The 16,803-nt window shown below is 48.5% G+C and overlaps 1 protein-coding gene across 6 annotated transcripts in view; it reads right to left on the reverse strand.

Moving 5' to 3' along the window:
- Nucleotides 1-16,803, reverse strand: part of FLNB (filamin B, beta) — a 179,109-nt gene that overhangs the window by 39,520 nt on the left and 122,786 nt on the right. For 5 of the 6 annotated variants that reach the window (XM_011947240.1, XM_011947239.1, XM_011947237.1 and 2 more), the window contains 8 exons: nucleotides 14,004-14,121; nucleotides 11,472-11,734; nucleotides 9,298-9,895; nucleotides 8,477-8,650; nucleotides 7,230-7,392; nucleotides 6,263-6,423; nucleotides 2,252-2,419; nucleotides 223-346 (listed from right to left, as the gene is read on the reverse strand). In XM_011947240.1, coding sequence (XP_011802630.1) covers nucleotides 223-346; nucleotides 2,252-2,419; nucleotides 6,263-6,423; nucleotides 7,230-7,392; nucleotides 8,477-8,650; nucleotides 9,298-9,895; nucleotides 11,472-11,734; nucleotides 14,004-14,121 — 1,769 coding nt within the window. Of the gene's footprint in view, nucleotides 1-222; nucleotides 347-1,132; nucleotides 1,226-2,251; nucleotides 2,420-6,262; nucleotides 6,424-7,229; nucleotides 7,393-8,476; nucleotides 8,651-9,297; nucleotides 9,896-11,471; nucleotides 11,735-14,003; nucleotides 14,122-16,803 lie in introns of all 6 variants that reach the window. The other variant, XM_011947236.1, reaches the window with a different exon arrangement.

Genomic DNA, 16,803 nt, shown 5'->3' on the forward strand with positions numbered 1-16,803 from the left:
GAATGGATGGATGGATGGATGGATGGATGGACTGATGGAGGAATGGATGGGTGGATGGAGGGAATGATGGAGGAATGGATGGGTGGATGAACTGATGGGAGGAATGGATGGGTGGATGGATGGACTGATGGAGGAACAGATGGGTGTATGGAATGATGGAGGAATGCATGGGTGGACAGATAGACTGATGGAGAAATGGATGGGTGGATGGATGGAGCTTACCTGCGAGGAATCTCTTCATCAGCATATTTAACTGAGACCATATAAGGTCCCTCCTGAGATGGGGTGTAGGTTACTGTGTGTGTGCCATCCCCATTGTCCACCACGTTCACTGGCTCCACCAGGCCTGAGGACAGAGATGAGAGGTTTAAGGAGGAGCCTGACTTCACCTTTACTTCACCCTTGGCTAAGTTTGAAATAGGATCACATCCATCCCTAAGAGCTATTGGTTTCCACTGATGAGTAACCTAAAGGCAAGCAACCATAATCACAGGCCTGAAAAAATCATAGGAACCCCAATTCATGGTTGCAGAAATGACCCCAAGAGACACCTTTAGCTTTCTGTTGGTTAAAATACACTCAGTCTGCCCCAGAGTATAATTAAGGAGACTGTCTGTGCTTGCTGCTGGAGGGTGTATGTGGATGATGCATGTTGAAAACACACTATAACTTTTCAAGCTGGTTAGGCATGCTTAGGATGTGGCAATTTTACTCTACAGCTGAGACACTGCCAAAGAGTCCAGAACTGTGAAGAGCAAAAATTAACCAATGGGCTGGCTAGTCAAGACTTGTGGCCACCTTTGAGTAAAGAACACTGTGGTACCAGCATGCTGGGGCATAGGTGCAGGGCAGGTGATGGTGCCAATCTTATGGGGCAAGGGGACCCTCAAGATGAAGCCTGTGGGGATGTTGAAGATTACGCTAAAACATCATCAAGGCATGCACTAGGTTGCAGAGTCCAGATCCGTTTCCAACATGAGAGTCAAGGATGGGCCAACTCCAGGGTAGGTTAATCAAAGCATGGCATGCTCATTAAGCAAAGCAGATGAGGCAGGTGTAAGCCAATTTTAGAAGTGAGGCCAGCAAGAAGCTTTTGGGTTACATAATTCAGCAGCCATGGGAAAATGCAAACCTGTCTCATTAAAGTCACCCTTCGGGTCACCTTTAAAGAACTCTGAAAGGGCTTTCAAGGGGCTGCGCCATGACTGGGAATCTGTGCCATTAGCTAAAATCAAAAGGCTGTTACTTGAGAGTCCTTCATAATGGAGGCAGACATCTAAGTAAAGCTTCTCTTTCTTTCTTTTGTTCTCCCTCTTTCATTCACACATACACAGGGACACATACATGCACACAAACACATGCAGGTCCTGAAGCTCTGTAACTTCACAGAATCTGATCCCAGCCCCATGACCTCATTTGCCCCAAACCACTTCTGCCCTGAGCTTCAAAGGACATAACCTCCCGCTGAACTCCATGAAGGGGAAGGTTCCTCTTCAAAGAGGGAAATCCCCATTTGCCACTTCTGTGAATCCAAGAATATATCACTGGGGAGGAAAATCCAGATTATGTAAGAAATTAGGCACACTGTCCTCTATGCGGGAGAAAGGCAATTTTAAGTGCTGAAGGAGGAAACATGGTCACTTACCAAAAAAGGCAAGTTCCAATGCCCTTCAGGGCTTTGTCCCCACATGGCCCGCTAGCCTCACCAAACCCAAGTTCCAGGCTGCCAACAGGGCGGGCCAAATTGCCAACAAAGCTCATTCCCCAAGACACCCTCTCTCTCTGGGGAATTGAGACAATGACAAAGCCACGTATTACGTGCATCATGTACCTGGCATTCCCAGAGGTTCTGGTAAGTACCACACGGGCACCAAGGTATCTCAATGAGTTATCACCTCCAAACCCCACCATCTGCCGCATCCAGACCAACCCGCCCCCTCACAAATGCTGAAACACATAATGAAACAGTCACCACCATATTACATATGAGAGCCCAAATACTGCTGCTTCATCTAAGAAACTGATAGCCGTATTATTAAATGGGGGGAAAGATCACTGGAGAAATAACAAGCCTGCTTACTTGTAAGCAGGAATTTCTACTGTTTAAATAGAACATGAAACAATAAAGTAATTTTTTTTAATTTAATTTTAAGCTCATGAGCAAACTCAAAAGCAAAGCATCTGCTCTGGGTCACGGCTGCCCCTGCCTGGGGCAGATGAATGTCTGCAGGAAAGCAGGGTGCATACTTACCTCGTGGGCCCAGGACCCTCACTTCCAGCGGAGCCAGGCCAGCCTTGCTGCTGTCCACTGTGAAGGACTGCAGGACACGGGCTCGGACGCCTGAGCCCAGCCCAGGGCCGGCAATCTTGACCTTGCTGGGGTCCACAACATCCTTCACAGGAACCCTGAAGGGGCTGCCTGGAAGAGAGGTCATGGGATTCTGAGCACAAGCTGGGAACTGGAGACTACCTTGTGCACACCTAGAATGGCACTGCTGCTCCCCTGGGACCTCAGCCATGCAGGCCTCGGTCAGCTCCTCCTGCCTCACTGTGTGCACTGCTTATGTGCCCACTCATTGTTGTCAACCATTCTCACAGAGCACCTACTACGTGCAGATGTTGTGCCAGGTGCTGGATCCTGAGTGGTTAACAACCGCCCCCCCACTCCAGGAATGCACAATGCAGGAGAAGGATGAAGCAAGCAAGTCACTCTAACATCCTACACAATGTATTGGGGGTGTGGAAGGTGGAGCACTCAGTAGGGAATCAACCTGGTCTGCGTAAGACCAGAGAAAGCTTTCCAGTAATATCTCAATTTAGGCACAAGAGGGAGCAGATGGAGAGAAGCTTCAGAGAGGCCTCAACACATGCAGGAGCCCAGAGGCAAGGGAGGAGACAGGCTGCTGGAGAAACTGAAGGAGGAAGCTGAGTGGTGGAAGAACAGAATAGAGAGAGATGGGCAGGCCCTGCAGCCCACATCCAGCCCTGTCTCCCACAAATGGCTCCCATGTGTCCCCCAGACTCCTCTCCCTCCAATGCAGCTGGCACCTTCTGACCACACTCGGCCTTCTCAGTCACCCAGCTACCTGGTGAAGCCTCACTGTCTTCCTGAGTGTAAGCTGAGTTCCTGCTGCATGGCTGACTCCACGGGGGACCCTGAGGGCCTCTGACTCCTTGTGGGTGTCTGTTTTAAAGATGAAGCACAGAGGAGTCGAGGAAAGGAGATAGCGATTTGCTAGAGAAGTGCTAAACAGAGAAACAAGGGCTGGGCCACAGACGCTCATGGACTCCTCTGTGGAGGGGACCTCCCCATCCAGGGTACCTGCAGCATGCCTCAGGCTACCACGCCCATCGTCAAGGGGCCACATGCACCTCTTGCCTTGCACGGGAGTCCTGGTGCTCCCCATGGTATCTGGCAAAGTGAGTAACTGCCATGAAAGCTGAGGGCTCTCTGCTTTGCATCGCAGAGAGTTTATACTTTGTAGAAGTAGAGATGGTAGATAGCCAAGACACACAAAGAACTGAGTCTCCGGCTTTCTAACAGCAGATGGGTTTCAACTGCATCCAGGTCTTTAGCTACGTGAAATAAATGGCTGGCCCTGGCAAACGAGCACAGGCCTCCACACTGGGGTGAGAGGAACAAAAGGGGGCTTTACTTTAGAGAGTGACAGTTGAGGATTTCAATGTCAACAGCTGACGGCAAGGGACTACCTCTGAGACCAATCTTTAAGTCAGAGCCTCCACTAGAAGTTGTCTGAACTCAGCATGAGAGTAGCCAAGAATCAACAAACCCGGGTAAGATAAACTGTCCAAGATGGCAGACCCCAAGCATTATCCGCCACTCCCTTGTTCCATGCCCAGACACACGTCACCATTCCCTTATGCCAGCCCTTCTTCCTCATGCACTCTGAACCCCAGTCAATCCAGTGGTCTAGGCAGCCGCCACCAACTGACCACAGCTGGCCTACCAGAGGAAATCAACATGCCATTATGGGTAAGACAGGACACGTTGTTAAAAATAACTCCACTCCGGGTTTTTAACCAGGCCAGGAAAAACTGGGCTAATATTTAAGCACCCAGAAATTAGAAGCTGGCAGGTCGCCGACTGTTTCATGGCAGTACCCCCATGGGTTGCCTTAGCTAAGAAGCCTGACGCTAAGAAAACCAACCAACACTTCACTAAATGTTTCCACCTGGGAAAGTTCTGGGGTTCTGGAAAAGCTGGCATTTGGCTGTCTCTGGGAGGCAACAGAGAGCCTGAAACATAAAAAGGCACCATCCACACCTGATGGGAAAACCACAAATGAATGTTTTTCTGTTGTTATGCTCAAAGATGGCCATTTGCTTTAAGCTCACAGGTGGGCCACAGGGGACAAACTCTGACCCCTTTCTGTAAGGGGGATTCGGAAGCCGGTGGCATTCCCCAGCCTTTCCCCATAGTCAAAAAGTTTCGTTGCCACAAAAACCAGGAGATGTTCATCTCCACTGTTGCCTGCCAGGTCGGAGCCACCACATCACCCCTCCTGGGAGCAGCCTTCTACTCATTCCCTGTGCCCAACTCTCTCCTAATGCAAGTGTTACAAAACTCCAAAAGGAGCCCGTAGCTCTGAATTCTGTCACCGAGCCCCATTCTCGTTCTTCATAGCAGTCGTGATCACAAGTTTTAGTTGTATAAACCCGAGACAGTAAGCTCCCTGAGGGCAGGAACTTTGTCTTGCCCACAGCTGAAATCTCCTAGACTAGTGATTATGGGAATTTTTAAAATCTATATTGAATGAGCCACAAGCACAAGTTTGAGGAGAAACATGTTGTTTTAAATGACTTGAGGCTTAAATGAGTATCTAAGTAGAATCAATCTGAGTTGAATGTCAATACTTTCTGATCAGTGTGAGAGAAAGACAGTGAGTGTGAGTGTGAGTGTGTGTGCACATTTCCCTGTGGTAATGGGGAAGCAGGGATGGAATCAGGAAAGTGTGTGGTCAGTGGACACTCCAGCTGTCTGAGAGTCAACCCAGAACCCAGCAGTGGGCCTCTCAGCCTGCCCTTCCCGTCTCAGTGTGACCCAGAGAGAGAAGAACAAGCCTCTGCTGAGGCTTTTCCTGCTCCTGGGGTCCTGGGGTGGGGCGGGCTCTGCCCTCTTCACACCACACCTGAGACGAGGAGTAAGTGGCCCAGAACAGCCCCAGTCCTTGGTCTTGTGTCCACACCACATACTCACCTGCCCTTTTAGAAATGGGGGTGGGGGAGGTGGTCTCAGAATTCACCACTATAGAATCCATCCATGTAACCACAAACAACTTGTACCCCAAAAGCTATTGAAATAAATGAATAAAATGTGTGGGGGTGACAATCATTTGAGTAGAGAACTAGAACCTATGGAGAGTCCTCCCCCCAAAACAAATGGGGGAGGGTCCTTCACTACTTAAGTCATGTATTTGTTTATTGTTTAAATCTTTACAGCAGTGGTTCAGCCTGAAGTGATTTTGTCCCTTAAGACATCTGACAAGATATAGAGACATTTTTGGTTGCTACAAATAAGAATGGGGAAGAAGTCTGCTATGGGCATCTAGCAGGTACAGGCCAGGGATACTGACAAAAGTCTACATTGCACAGGACAGCCCACACCATAAAGAATCATCTGGCCAAAGTTGAGAAACCCTGTATCACAGTGAGTGTACATGACATCACTAAATACAAAAGAAATTATAAAGAAGAATTTGAATCTGCATATCTTGATCAGCTACTAGTATAGTCAGTGAAAAAAAGAAACCAAGACACATGAATAAGGTATATAAGAACCAAGCGGGGCCGGGCGCGGTGGCTCAAGCCTGTAATCCCAGCACTTTGGGAGGCCGAGACGGGCGGATCACGAGGTCAGGAGATCGAGACCATCCCGGCTAACACGGTGAAACCCTGTCTCTACTAAAAATACAAAAAACTAGCCGGGCGAGGTGGCGGGCGCCTGTAGTCCCAGCTACTCCGGAGACTGAGGCAGGAGAATGGCGTAAACCCGGGAGGCGGAGCTTGCAGTGAGCTGAGATCCGGCCACCGCACTCCAGCCGGAGCAAGACTCCGCCTCAAAAAAAAAAAAAAAAAAAGAACCAAGCACAAAATAAGGTAGAGATTTTCTTTTTTTTTTTTTTCCTTTTCCTGCTATTACAAATATCAGATTGTTTTCCCCACTCAGAAAGATAAGCAAAATCAAACCCATTTTCCTGCAAAATGAATTCTTCTTTGGGGTCCTCTCTGAGGAATAGCTTACCAGGGATGTGGGCGCCTCCATATGTGATATTAACATCATAATCCCCCGGAGCGAAAGGAATGTACTCAGCACTGCAGCTGCCATCCTTGTTGTCTCTGCAATTTATCTTTGACTCTGATGGTCCCTCAACAGTGATGCCAAGCCCACCAATTCCTGCCCCTCTGGAAAGGATGGAAAAGAAAGTGAAATGTGCACCATTTATGCTGATCTGCTTATTGCCAAAATTCATGCAAATTCCCTTTATAAACTATTCCATGTAGCCACCCCAATTCAATTACTATGATACACTCTCACAAAGGGAATTTCACATTAGTATAATATAAATAAAGACACTCTGACCCCTCCTTTTCAATGCTTATGTTTCATTGATTTTTCTTTTTCTTGAGGCAGAGTCTCACTCCATTGCCCAGGCTGGTGTGCAGTGGCGCAGTCTTGACTCACTGCAACCTATGTCTCTCCGGTTCAAGCAATTTGCATGCCTCAGCCTCCCAAGTAGTAGTTGGGATTACAGGCGTGTACTAGCAAGCCCAGGCTAGTCTCAAACTCCTGGCCTCAAGCAATCATCCCATCTGGGCCTCCTGAAGTGCTGGGATTACAGGTGTGAGCCACCACGCCCAGCCTATTTTTCTTATCTAATTGCACTGGCTAGGACTGCAAGTACAACACAGGCATATGCCTTGCAACCAACTTTAATACAAATACTTACAAGGTTGGCTACAAATTTTTACATTATGAAGTTACAGAGCTTGGTTCAGTCCCAGTTTGCTAAATCGTTTCATGACCATTATCTAGTGCTTTGGTATGTTTTTTAGGTATGCTTGGTCCTTCTATGTAACATCTCTACAGAAGGAAATATACATTATAAAAATAAAAATGCATCTTATCAAAAGTTAGGAAACTATGACACATATGTAGAATCTAGCCATAAAAGTGAGATTCAAGACACCAAATGTAGGGCCTTGCCCACCTGGTAACCACAGTGAAGACACTGGGCTTGTTGGTGAAGGCCTCTTTCAATCCAGGTCCTTGGGCTTGCACCCTAGATGGTTGGCAGCCTTCAGTGACAGCCACCTTGAAGGGACTGTTTGGGATAGGCACATCATCATATGTCACCTCCACTACATGGAGACCTGTTCAAAACAACAAACAGAAACACATATTTGCATATAAATCCCCTACTTGTGAGAAAATGATTCTCTACTTCAGAGTTTTATCTAGCATTCAAGTCTGCATGCTATACTATGTTATTTGGAAAAGGGGGTTAAAAACACAGTCATGTGGCTAGGGGCAGTGGCTCACACCTATAATCCCAGCACTTTGGGAGGCCGAAGTGGGTAGATCGCTTGAGTCCAGGAGTGCAAGGCCAGCCTGAGCAACATGGCAAGACCCCATCTCTACAAAAAATACAAAAATTAGCTGAGTGTGGTGGTGCACACCTGCAGTTCCAGCCACTCAGGGGACTGAGGCAGGAGGATCATTTGAGCCCAAGAGGTCAAGGCTGCAGTGAGCTGTGATTGCACCACTGCACTCCAGCCTGGGCGATAGAGTGAGATCCTGTTTCAAAAAAAACAAAAGAAAACAAACCCACAGTAATGTAGGTATGATCAGACTTTTAAATAATACAAACCGTCTATCTGCAGTCACATAAGCCACTCCACTCCAACTTCAAGTCAGTTATCCTAAACAGACTACTCTCATTTGGGAAAACACCATCCAGCCATTAACCAAAAGAAAAAGCAAAACCCACGAAACAGAAGAAACACACATCTACAAGAAGATTAAAAACATCTATGCCACAATATTGCAGGCTGCCGATCTCCAGGTAGTGGAGATATATATGGCACTTTTATTTTTTTCTTTATGCTTTTCCATTTATTGAAATTTTTTATAATTCCTAATATTCAAGAAGAAAGAAATTCATACGCAAAGAAAAACGGCACAAACGAGCAACATCGTGGCATTACCCCATAACCTGATGAGGTAAGACTGAGGCTAAACCCAGCCCACCTATTACACAAGGCCAGCAAGCCAGGCACTGAGTGGGTAGGTGACTGCTGCGGAGGCTGACTTCCACTCTGTCACTCTGCATGTGGCCCTGCTAAGGGCCGCATGCGGCCCACCTGCACATGGGGCAGGTGTCAGTACCAGCCACCAGGAGGAACTGACCAAGGACAACTCTGAACAAGGGTCCAGTCCGAGGACAGGGCGACTCACCTTTCTCAAAGGGTGTGTATTCCACCTCGTAGGTCCCATCAGCATTGTCTGTGACAAAGCACTCGGTGGAGGCCCCTGAGGGGTTGGCAATGTGGGCCTTGATGTGGTCACCCCCAACCTGGGTCAGCGGCCGAGAGTCAACCGTAAAGTCGGTGGTGGCTTCCCGGAACACATCTGCAGAGCAAGCACACAGCTAACACTGCCACCAGTACCCCAGACCCAAGAGTAAACCCCAGAGCCAAGGTTCTTGGCACTTCAGGACACATGAAGTCTAATTTCAGTAACAGTGGAAAACTGGTTTTTCTACCTCTGAAATCAAGAATATTAACCCACTCCCTCCCAAAAGAAGTCCCTTCCAGAGTAGCCATGGCTAAGTGACAACATGACTGTTCACACTGAGGGCTCTAGGACAGCTTAAAGGTTGAAGACAAACCTGCCGTGTGGCATGCAGGTGTTAGCCAACACCACATTTTAAACTGTTTTCCAATTAAATGCCAACATGTTGTACGTTGAGTTTCCAGAGAAAAATCAAGATTTCTGGCTTTGCCAGAAAAACTATAGAGATTCTGCTGACAATGCTAGGTCCTGTTCCCCATGGAGAAACAGAAATCAGGGGTCAGCTAGCACGGTCCCCAGAAATGCAATGTGCTCAACCTTCACCAGGGCCCCCCAACCACTCCCTGAGGCAGAGGGAACAGGTGAACACCGCCTTACAGGTCACCTGGCTCCTGCAGGTGGCTGAGTTTGCAGCTCCAAGTTTCAGGTAACCCTTAAGTCCCAGTTTGCCTTTTTTTTTTTTTTTTTTTTTTAAATAAACCCACCTTTCCCTTCTATCCCTGGTCCAAAGACTTTGATCCTGCTGGTGTCCACGGCAGGCTCCACCTTGACCCGGGCGGGGAAGTGTGGCACGAGTTCACCACCATACTTCATGGTCAATGTGTACATGCCGGCCGTCAGGGGCACGTAGGTCACCGCGTAGCTGCCGTCTTTGTTGTTCTGAATACTGACTTCGGCTTTTGCTCCCGAGTCCGAGACAGCTTCCAGGCCCAGGGCCCCTGGTCCCGCTTCTGAACAGTCGACGCTAAGGAGCCCAGCTTCACCCACCTTCCCATGCTCCAGACCTGGCCCCGATGCCACAACTTTAGAGGGGTCAAAGGGCATTTCAATTTCGGCTTTGAAGGGAGACCCAGGTATGTGGACTTCCTCAAAGAGGATGTTGACGAAATACTCCCCGGGTTTTGTAGGAAGGTAAGAGACTGAGCAGGTCCCGTCACCATTGTCAGAGCACTCGATTTTGGCCTCGCACGGACCTTCCACTGTTAAGCCCAGACCTCCGGTACCAGCTCCTTTGGTATCGATGGTGAACTCAGCAGGCTTGCCCACAAGACCACCTTCGAGGCCGGGACCATGCGCCTTCACCTATTTAAGCAAAGAATAAAGTCAAACTGCACTGGGATCACTGCTCAGCCAGCACTGCTTTCAACACCCACACATGTAATCAGCATGGAAGTGCATCTTAGCCAGGCAGCCCTTCTCTTGGGGCTTCATGTGTCACACACGCACACATGAGTTAGAGCCACAACAGTCAATGCAGCAAATGCCTCAGAACTCGATCACCAGCAAAAAGGCATGAGAGAGGTGTGACCCCCTGGGGCAGTCCCTCCAAGACTCTCCTCTCTCCTACCACACCTGACCCTTCTAAATCAGAGGCCTGGACTTGGAGACCTAATGTCCATTCCAACAAACATACGCAGGATCCCAGCTTGAGGGCTCACGGAAGGGCTCTTGTGGAGTTGGCTGTGGCTGGCTTGGGCTGTCGCACTTTGCTCAACAAATTCTGTGTAATAAAAAAACTAAATTGTTTCTAAAAAAAGAGTGAGGAATGAGGCTTTCACCTCTAATTCAACAAATAAGACACCTTCATAGGATTCATACCATTGAGACCACTGGAAATCTTCCAAAACCCCGAGTCAGGGTTACTATGAACAAATGACAATGAACTTTTTTTCTGGAGGGGACGGACTCTCACTCTGTCGCTCAGGCTGGAGTGCGGTGGCACGATCTCAGCCCACTGCAACCTCTGCCTCCCAGGTTCAAGCGATTATCCCACCTCAGCCTCCCAAGTAGCTGGGATTACAGGTGTGCGCCACCATGCCCAGCTAATCTTTGTATTTTTAGTAGAGATGGGGTTTCACCATGTTGGCCAGGTTGGTCTCAAACTCCTGACCTCAAGTGATCCACCCACCTTGGCCTCCCAAAGTACAGTGATTACAGGTGTGAGCCACCGTGCCCAGCCATGAATACTGTATTTTTTGTTGTTGTTGTTTTCTGAGATGGAGTCTCGTTCCGTCGCCCAGGCTGGAATGCAGTGGGGCGATCTCGGCTCACTGCAAGCTCTGCCTCCCAGGTTCATGCCATTCTCCTGCCTCAGCCTCCCGAGTAGCTGGGACTACAGGTGCCCACCGCCACGCCTGGCTAATTTTTTGTATTTTTAGTGGAGACAGGATTTCACTGTGTTAGCCAGGATGGTCTCGATCTCCTGACCTCGTGATCCGCCCGCCTCGGCCTCCCAAAGTGCTGGGATTACAGGCATGAGCCACCGCACCTGGCCAGAATAACGTATGTTTATATTACACGATTCTAGCTTCTATAGGGTGAGTTCCGTCTGTGAGGAGGGTGCTGGGCAGAGGCCTCCACATTTGCTAACTTACCTACCCCTTACAGGCTGGCTTTGTAGTGAGGACTGTGATTATGCTAACAAGCGAAGAAAGAAGACTCTGGGACAGGAAGCCCCTCACCAAAGTCTTATAGTCAGAGAGCAAGAGGAGGAGCAGGGTTGTTACCCACCTACCCAGCAGACCTTTCACAGTGAATTGTGCTGACTTTCATCACAAAACGATTTTCAGAAGGTCTTTGCCAGGAAGAACCAGAGAAGGACTATGGTGTCATGTTTGACAACAATGAGGCAAGTTCTGGGACAAAAGCAAAGGCTGACCTTGGTGGGATCTGGTGGCAGCGAGGCCTCCACTGTGTAGGGGCTCCCGGGCACAGGGTGTCCATCGTAGGTCACGTCTACAGCATACAGCCCCTCCTCCCGAGGGATGAACTTGGCCGTGCTGCTCTCCCGGCCTGTCACAGGTGTCACTAGGCATGGCACAACCTTCCGAGAGGGGCTGAGGATTGTCACATCCAGCTTCCCCTGGCCTCCTGCCCCCCTGGTATCAACGGTGAACTCCTGATCCTTCCCAACTTCCACCCCTGGAAAAGAAACATAAGCCGAGGTGAAGAGCTGACCGTTTTCAGCAGCAGGAACAATCCAGAGCACAGAAGCAATGGTTCTTTGGACACGGGGACTTATCTCAGCCTCTACCATAAGCCACAGCTGCTGCAGAGGACAAGCAGCAAAGCTGAGTAAGTATCATCAGCATCTCAGCCTCAGTAACAACCAGTGAAGGCACAATCATCCATTAGTGATGACAGCAATAATGGCTATTATTTACTGAATGCATTTTATATGTCAAGCACAAAGAGGGTATTGTCTTAATTTTCACCACAATCCTACAGGGTATTGATTATTAACCAATGGCTTTCACAGATGGGGAAACTGATGCTCAGAGAGGTTAAGTAACTTGTCCAGGGTGACATATGCAGCAGCCTCCCAACTGGGACTTAAAGTGAAATTTACCTGACCCCACAATCTTTGCTGACCAGAAAGTTGTAATCTGACACTGTCTTCTCTTATTTACTTACTTTTGGTGTTAGCTTTATATCCAAACACCCTCATAAGTCAATGTTTTATTTACTAATTCTTGGCAGCCAACTCCATCTTACAGGCACCCTTCCCCCTCGAGAGAGCAGAAGTCACAGAGCTGCCAAATGCGAGGTGACTGAAGCAAGTCCTGAGAACTAACTGTACCGTGATGGTTTCCAAAAGGTCTCTGCAAAGCAGGGCTGCAGGAAGCCCAAGTGTTAGATTAGAAAAAAGCAGGGAAAGGACTTTACCCAAAACAAAAGCACTGAGAACACAGGGCCCCCGCCACAACTCAGAGAACCCTGACTCTGAAGCAACACAGGGCCTGGCAAGATGGACACTGTCGAACCATAAGTAAGGAGGTCTCGGGTCGCCACTTCCCACCGGAAAAGTGGCTTTCCTAATTGGCACCATGCTTTTCCTGTTCTGGAGTCAAAGCTCTCATGTCTTGGGAAAAGGAGTGACAAGGGGAGACATGACGGGGTTGGGCGGCAAACGTTCACACACTCAGAGCTGGCTGCCCCAGCTACAAAAGCCAACAGCGAGCTCTCACTTCGGATCTCCGCAACTGGGAGCTGGCCTTGGTTGCAACTTGTGCGCTTGGGTCACAAGTGAAGGAAGATGCTCACTGATGGCACTGCCAGTGGTACCCTGGAGAAACCCACACAGGTGAATACAGGAAGCCCCGTCCTGGGGGTATGCACTCAGCCCTGCCTCAGTAAGCCTGAAACCAGGTGAATGTGAGCCCAGAGGGGCATCCAGTCTGGGGCCACTCAGCGGTAAATACCAACAGAAAAGATGTACGAGTGAATGATTCCCGAGATGCACTGTTGGAGGCAGGCTGAAGACATAGGTTTATACAGCAGGGCAACTTTAATGCAAAATAAATATAGCCAAATGTTTTCCACAGGCACATCTATATGTATAGATGCAGAGAGAAGATCTGGAAGAACAGAAACTGAATTGACAACTGTGGATAATCCTAGGGAGCAGGAGAGGTGACGGTTAAAGGGGAATTACCCCTTAACTGTAATGTTTTCTAGATGAAAAATGGATTTATTTTTACTTGTACAAAAAAAATCATTTTATGAGCATGTGTTGAACATCTGAAGCTGAGTGATAAGTACATCAGTGTTCATGTTATATTATATTATTCTCTTTTCTTTTCTATGTTTGAAATTTTCCTACTAAAAAATAATTGGAAAATTGAAAATAAGCGAAATGGGCTTATACTAGTAAAATCCCTAACAAGCTAAAGGAATATTGGGATGGGGCAGGGCAGAGGCGTGGTGGTAGTGACTTCTGAGTGCCAGGGATCTGGCATTTATGCTTGACTCGCAACCTTAATGTGGATTCAGTTGCCAAGGATAGCTGGCACAGTTAGAAATTCATCAGAAAGCGATGTGGCCCAAATTCTCTTTTTAATGAACACTTCCTACTGCAATGCCAGCAGTATACTGAGGGCTGACTACGTGCCAGCCTCTGAACCATTAGCTCATATAATTTTCACGATATTCCCACGGGTGTTCTCAACCTCTCCCCGCCGACCATCCCCACTGTACAAATGAGAAAGCTGAGTCTCGGTGAGGCTAAGGGGCAGACACAGTCACAGTTATTTCACAGCACGGCCCTAATTCAAACCAAAGTCTGCGCAACTGCAAAGTCTCTCAAAGTAGAATTTGCTTCTCTGTGAATTCCATCTTTTGAAGAAAATCTAACCAGCAGCCACGCTGGGTGGTCATCAACAACCCATATGCCCTCCATTCAGGCACTTACTGTTTTCCAGCCCATTGAGTTTTATCTTGCTCAGATCCAGCGGTGCAGCAACACCCACAGTGAAAGGGCTTTTAGGGATGGGATCGCCCCCGTAAGTCACCAGAACCTGCATGTTGCCCTGGAACAAAAGAGAAAACCCAGTTTACCTTTCGGTACCAACATGCTAACTTGATAGTTAAACTCCCCTCAAGATCCCTCATTCTTCCCACAGACAGGGGAGACTTGATTCCAATCAATGTAGAAAGTGTCTTAGATCTATTTCTTTCAGCTTTTGACCATAAGGCAAGAATAATGGAAAAATCAGATCAAATAAGAGCAGCTAATAATAACAGGAGCAATTTTTATAATTTGATAGTGAACATTTTCTACACACCAAGCACCATGCTATGTGCTTTTATGCATTTCCTCAATTCAAGATCAAAACAGTCCTAAGGGGTAGTTCCTACTGTCATCTCATTTTTTCAGGAGAGGAAACTACGGCTCAGACTGGTAAATAACGTACCCCAAGTCACACACCTTGGTAAGGGTGCAAGCTGGGCCTCATACCCATGGCCCCCAAACCTGTGTCCTAGCTGGTCTGCCACACCACCTCCCCACCATCATAGCCAGTGCCAGCCACAGGTACAGCAGCTGGGCCTGGAGCCACTAACCACACAGAACCATTTCTGTCCTGGGAATCCATCTGAGGCCCCCAGGCTGCAACAGGGATTTGCAAGAGTTCGCCTAGACCTGTGCTAAGACCACCGCACAGTATCTGAACTTCCATTATGTGAAACAAAATAAAATTGCAAGTGTGAAGGCAGACGATGCTTGCAGGATTGGCAGGCTCCCTCACGGGTGGCCGGGCGGCACGGGATGGCCATGTGTGTGCCATTTGTCTCCTCTGGCCGGTTCCAGGATGGCACACAGCCAGCTTTTTCTCTCCATGGCTGGCCAAGTTCCCTCCCTCCAAATCGAGGCTCCAAGAAATCTCATGGCTGTCTCAGTAGATCAAGATCCCCTTCACCTCAATCAACCAGGCATAATGTAACAGGAAAGTGGGAGGGAGACATGAGTTCCCCCCAAGAATCCAGCAGCCTTGCTGGAATGCAGACACTGCTGAAAGCTGTTGCTGATCGAGTGTTAAAAGGGTGTATAGCATTTGGCCTATGTATATTTTGTCACATTCCTTTTGTAACAAGGAAGGCGGTAAAGGCCAAGAAAAAAACAACAACAACAACAAAACAAAAACTGGTTGCATCAATGAAGGGAGGATTAATTTTCCAGGATATTTAAGTATTGCACACAAAACCAACTGGCCCCCTGCCTCATGCGTACAACATTTCCTGGTAAAATGTGCACAGGTCAGATTCAACAGAGCTGGGAGCCAGCCAAGAGGCAGGAAAGGTCTCCTTCTTGTACTGTTTAAATCAGGACTGACTCACTACTTCAGCCAACGTGGCATTCCCAATGTGCCAACTCTTCCCGAGCTTCCGTTTCCCCACAGCCCCTAACAATTCAGGGGCTCACTAGGCAGACCTCAGGCTAACCAGAGGTCTCGGGGATACCTTCTCCCTCACCTGCATAAAGTTTTCTGGCCACTTCTCTGAAGTGCTAAAAAAGACAGTGAAAAATCCTCTTCCAGTTAAGCCCACCCATCCCATAAAAGAAAGTATGCTCTCATTAGCAGTCAAAAACAAAACAAAAACTCAGATAGAAAATGAATTCTACCTTAAATAACCTAAGAAGAGGGAGGGAAAAAATCTTGGAGATTTACACCTACAATGCCTACAGCATTTTAAGGCATCCCCTGAGGCCCCAACTAAGGAATGGACTGTGTTTATTCCCCAACAGGGCCATGAAGTGAGGGATGTATGAGTAGTGATGGCCAGTGCGTTTTGCCACAACTTTGCAGGCTGCAAGACAGTTTCACTCTCCTCTACATGCTTCTGAAACCTGAATCTTATTCTTCAAAATATACATACACAAGACACCGATCAGATAGTTCAGAAGACAATGGGACTGAGAGAGCCACCCTCAGTGCCATCTCTTTTAGGGCCCTCTGGGAGCAGCCAGGACCACCATGGTAAGAACACTTCAAGGTAGAGACTGCTACCCTGTGAGGGTCTGTGAGCTTACAGGGATTCCTAAAGGTGCCAGAGTAGTACATGGAGTTGTCCCCAAACCTAGTGGCTCCCAGCACAGCATGTAATGGAGACATCGCCACTAGCTTCTCAAACTGCTCTGCTTGGGGGAACCTGGGGTGAGAAATTTAAGCTGCTTGAGGCCACCCACAACCAAGAGAAGACCAAAGTCCTCAGGGAAATAACTTCCCTCCTATAAAATTGAGTCTTTGACCTGTGGGAGGGTCCTCAAGCCCCAACCCAACAAGTCCATTCCTCTAAGGCAAAATGAGCTCTACTCTTGCATCCTCAAGGGACTCACAGGATCCTACAGCCATCCACGTCGCTCATCCACCCCAGGCAGGCAAGCACTTGCAAGCTGTCACTCAGGGACTTTGCTAGGTGGAGTGGCAGGGCTGCAGGTGTCAGGGAGCAAAACCAGGAACCAGGCACCTGGGTTACTCAGGCAGGACCTCAGCTCCCCACGTGGCACAGCCTGTGTTCTGAGGGGGAAGCGCCCACCCCAGGCCAGGACACACGCGTGCGAAGCAGCCACCTTTCTGGGGATTTCCAGCCTGTTATACCCTAAAGCCACCATGAGAAGGTGTGCCTGTGGGTGTCAGCCCTCAAAGTAGGCTCCCTCCCCCGTGTCAAGGGGTGGCTTTCTGGGCTGCCCCAGGTCTCTTAACCACATCTAA

This window comes from Colobus angolensis, unplaced genomic scaffold, assembly GCF_000951035.1.
Source record: "Colobus angolensis palliatus isolate OR3802 unplaced genomic scaffold, Cang.pa_1.0 Scaffold26, whole genome shotgun sequence".
NCBI lineage: Eukaryota > Metazoa > Chordata > Mammalia > Primates > Cercopithecidae > Colobus > Colobus angolensis.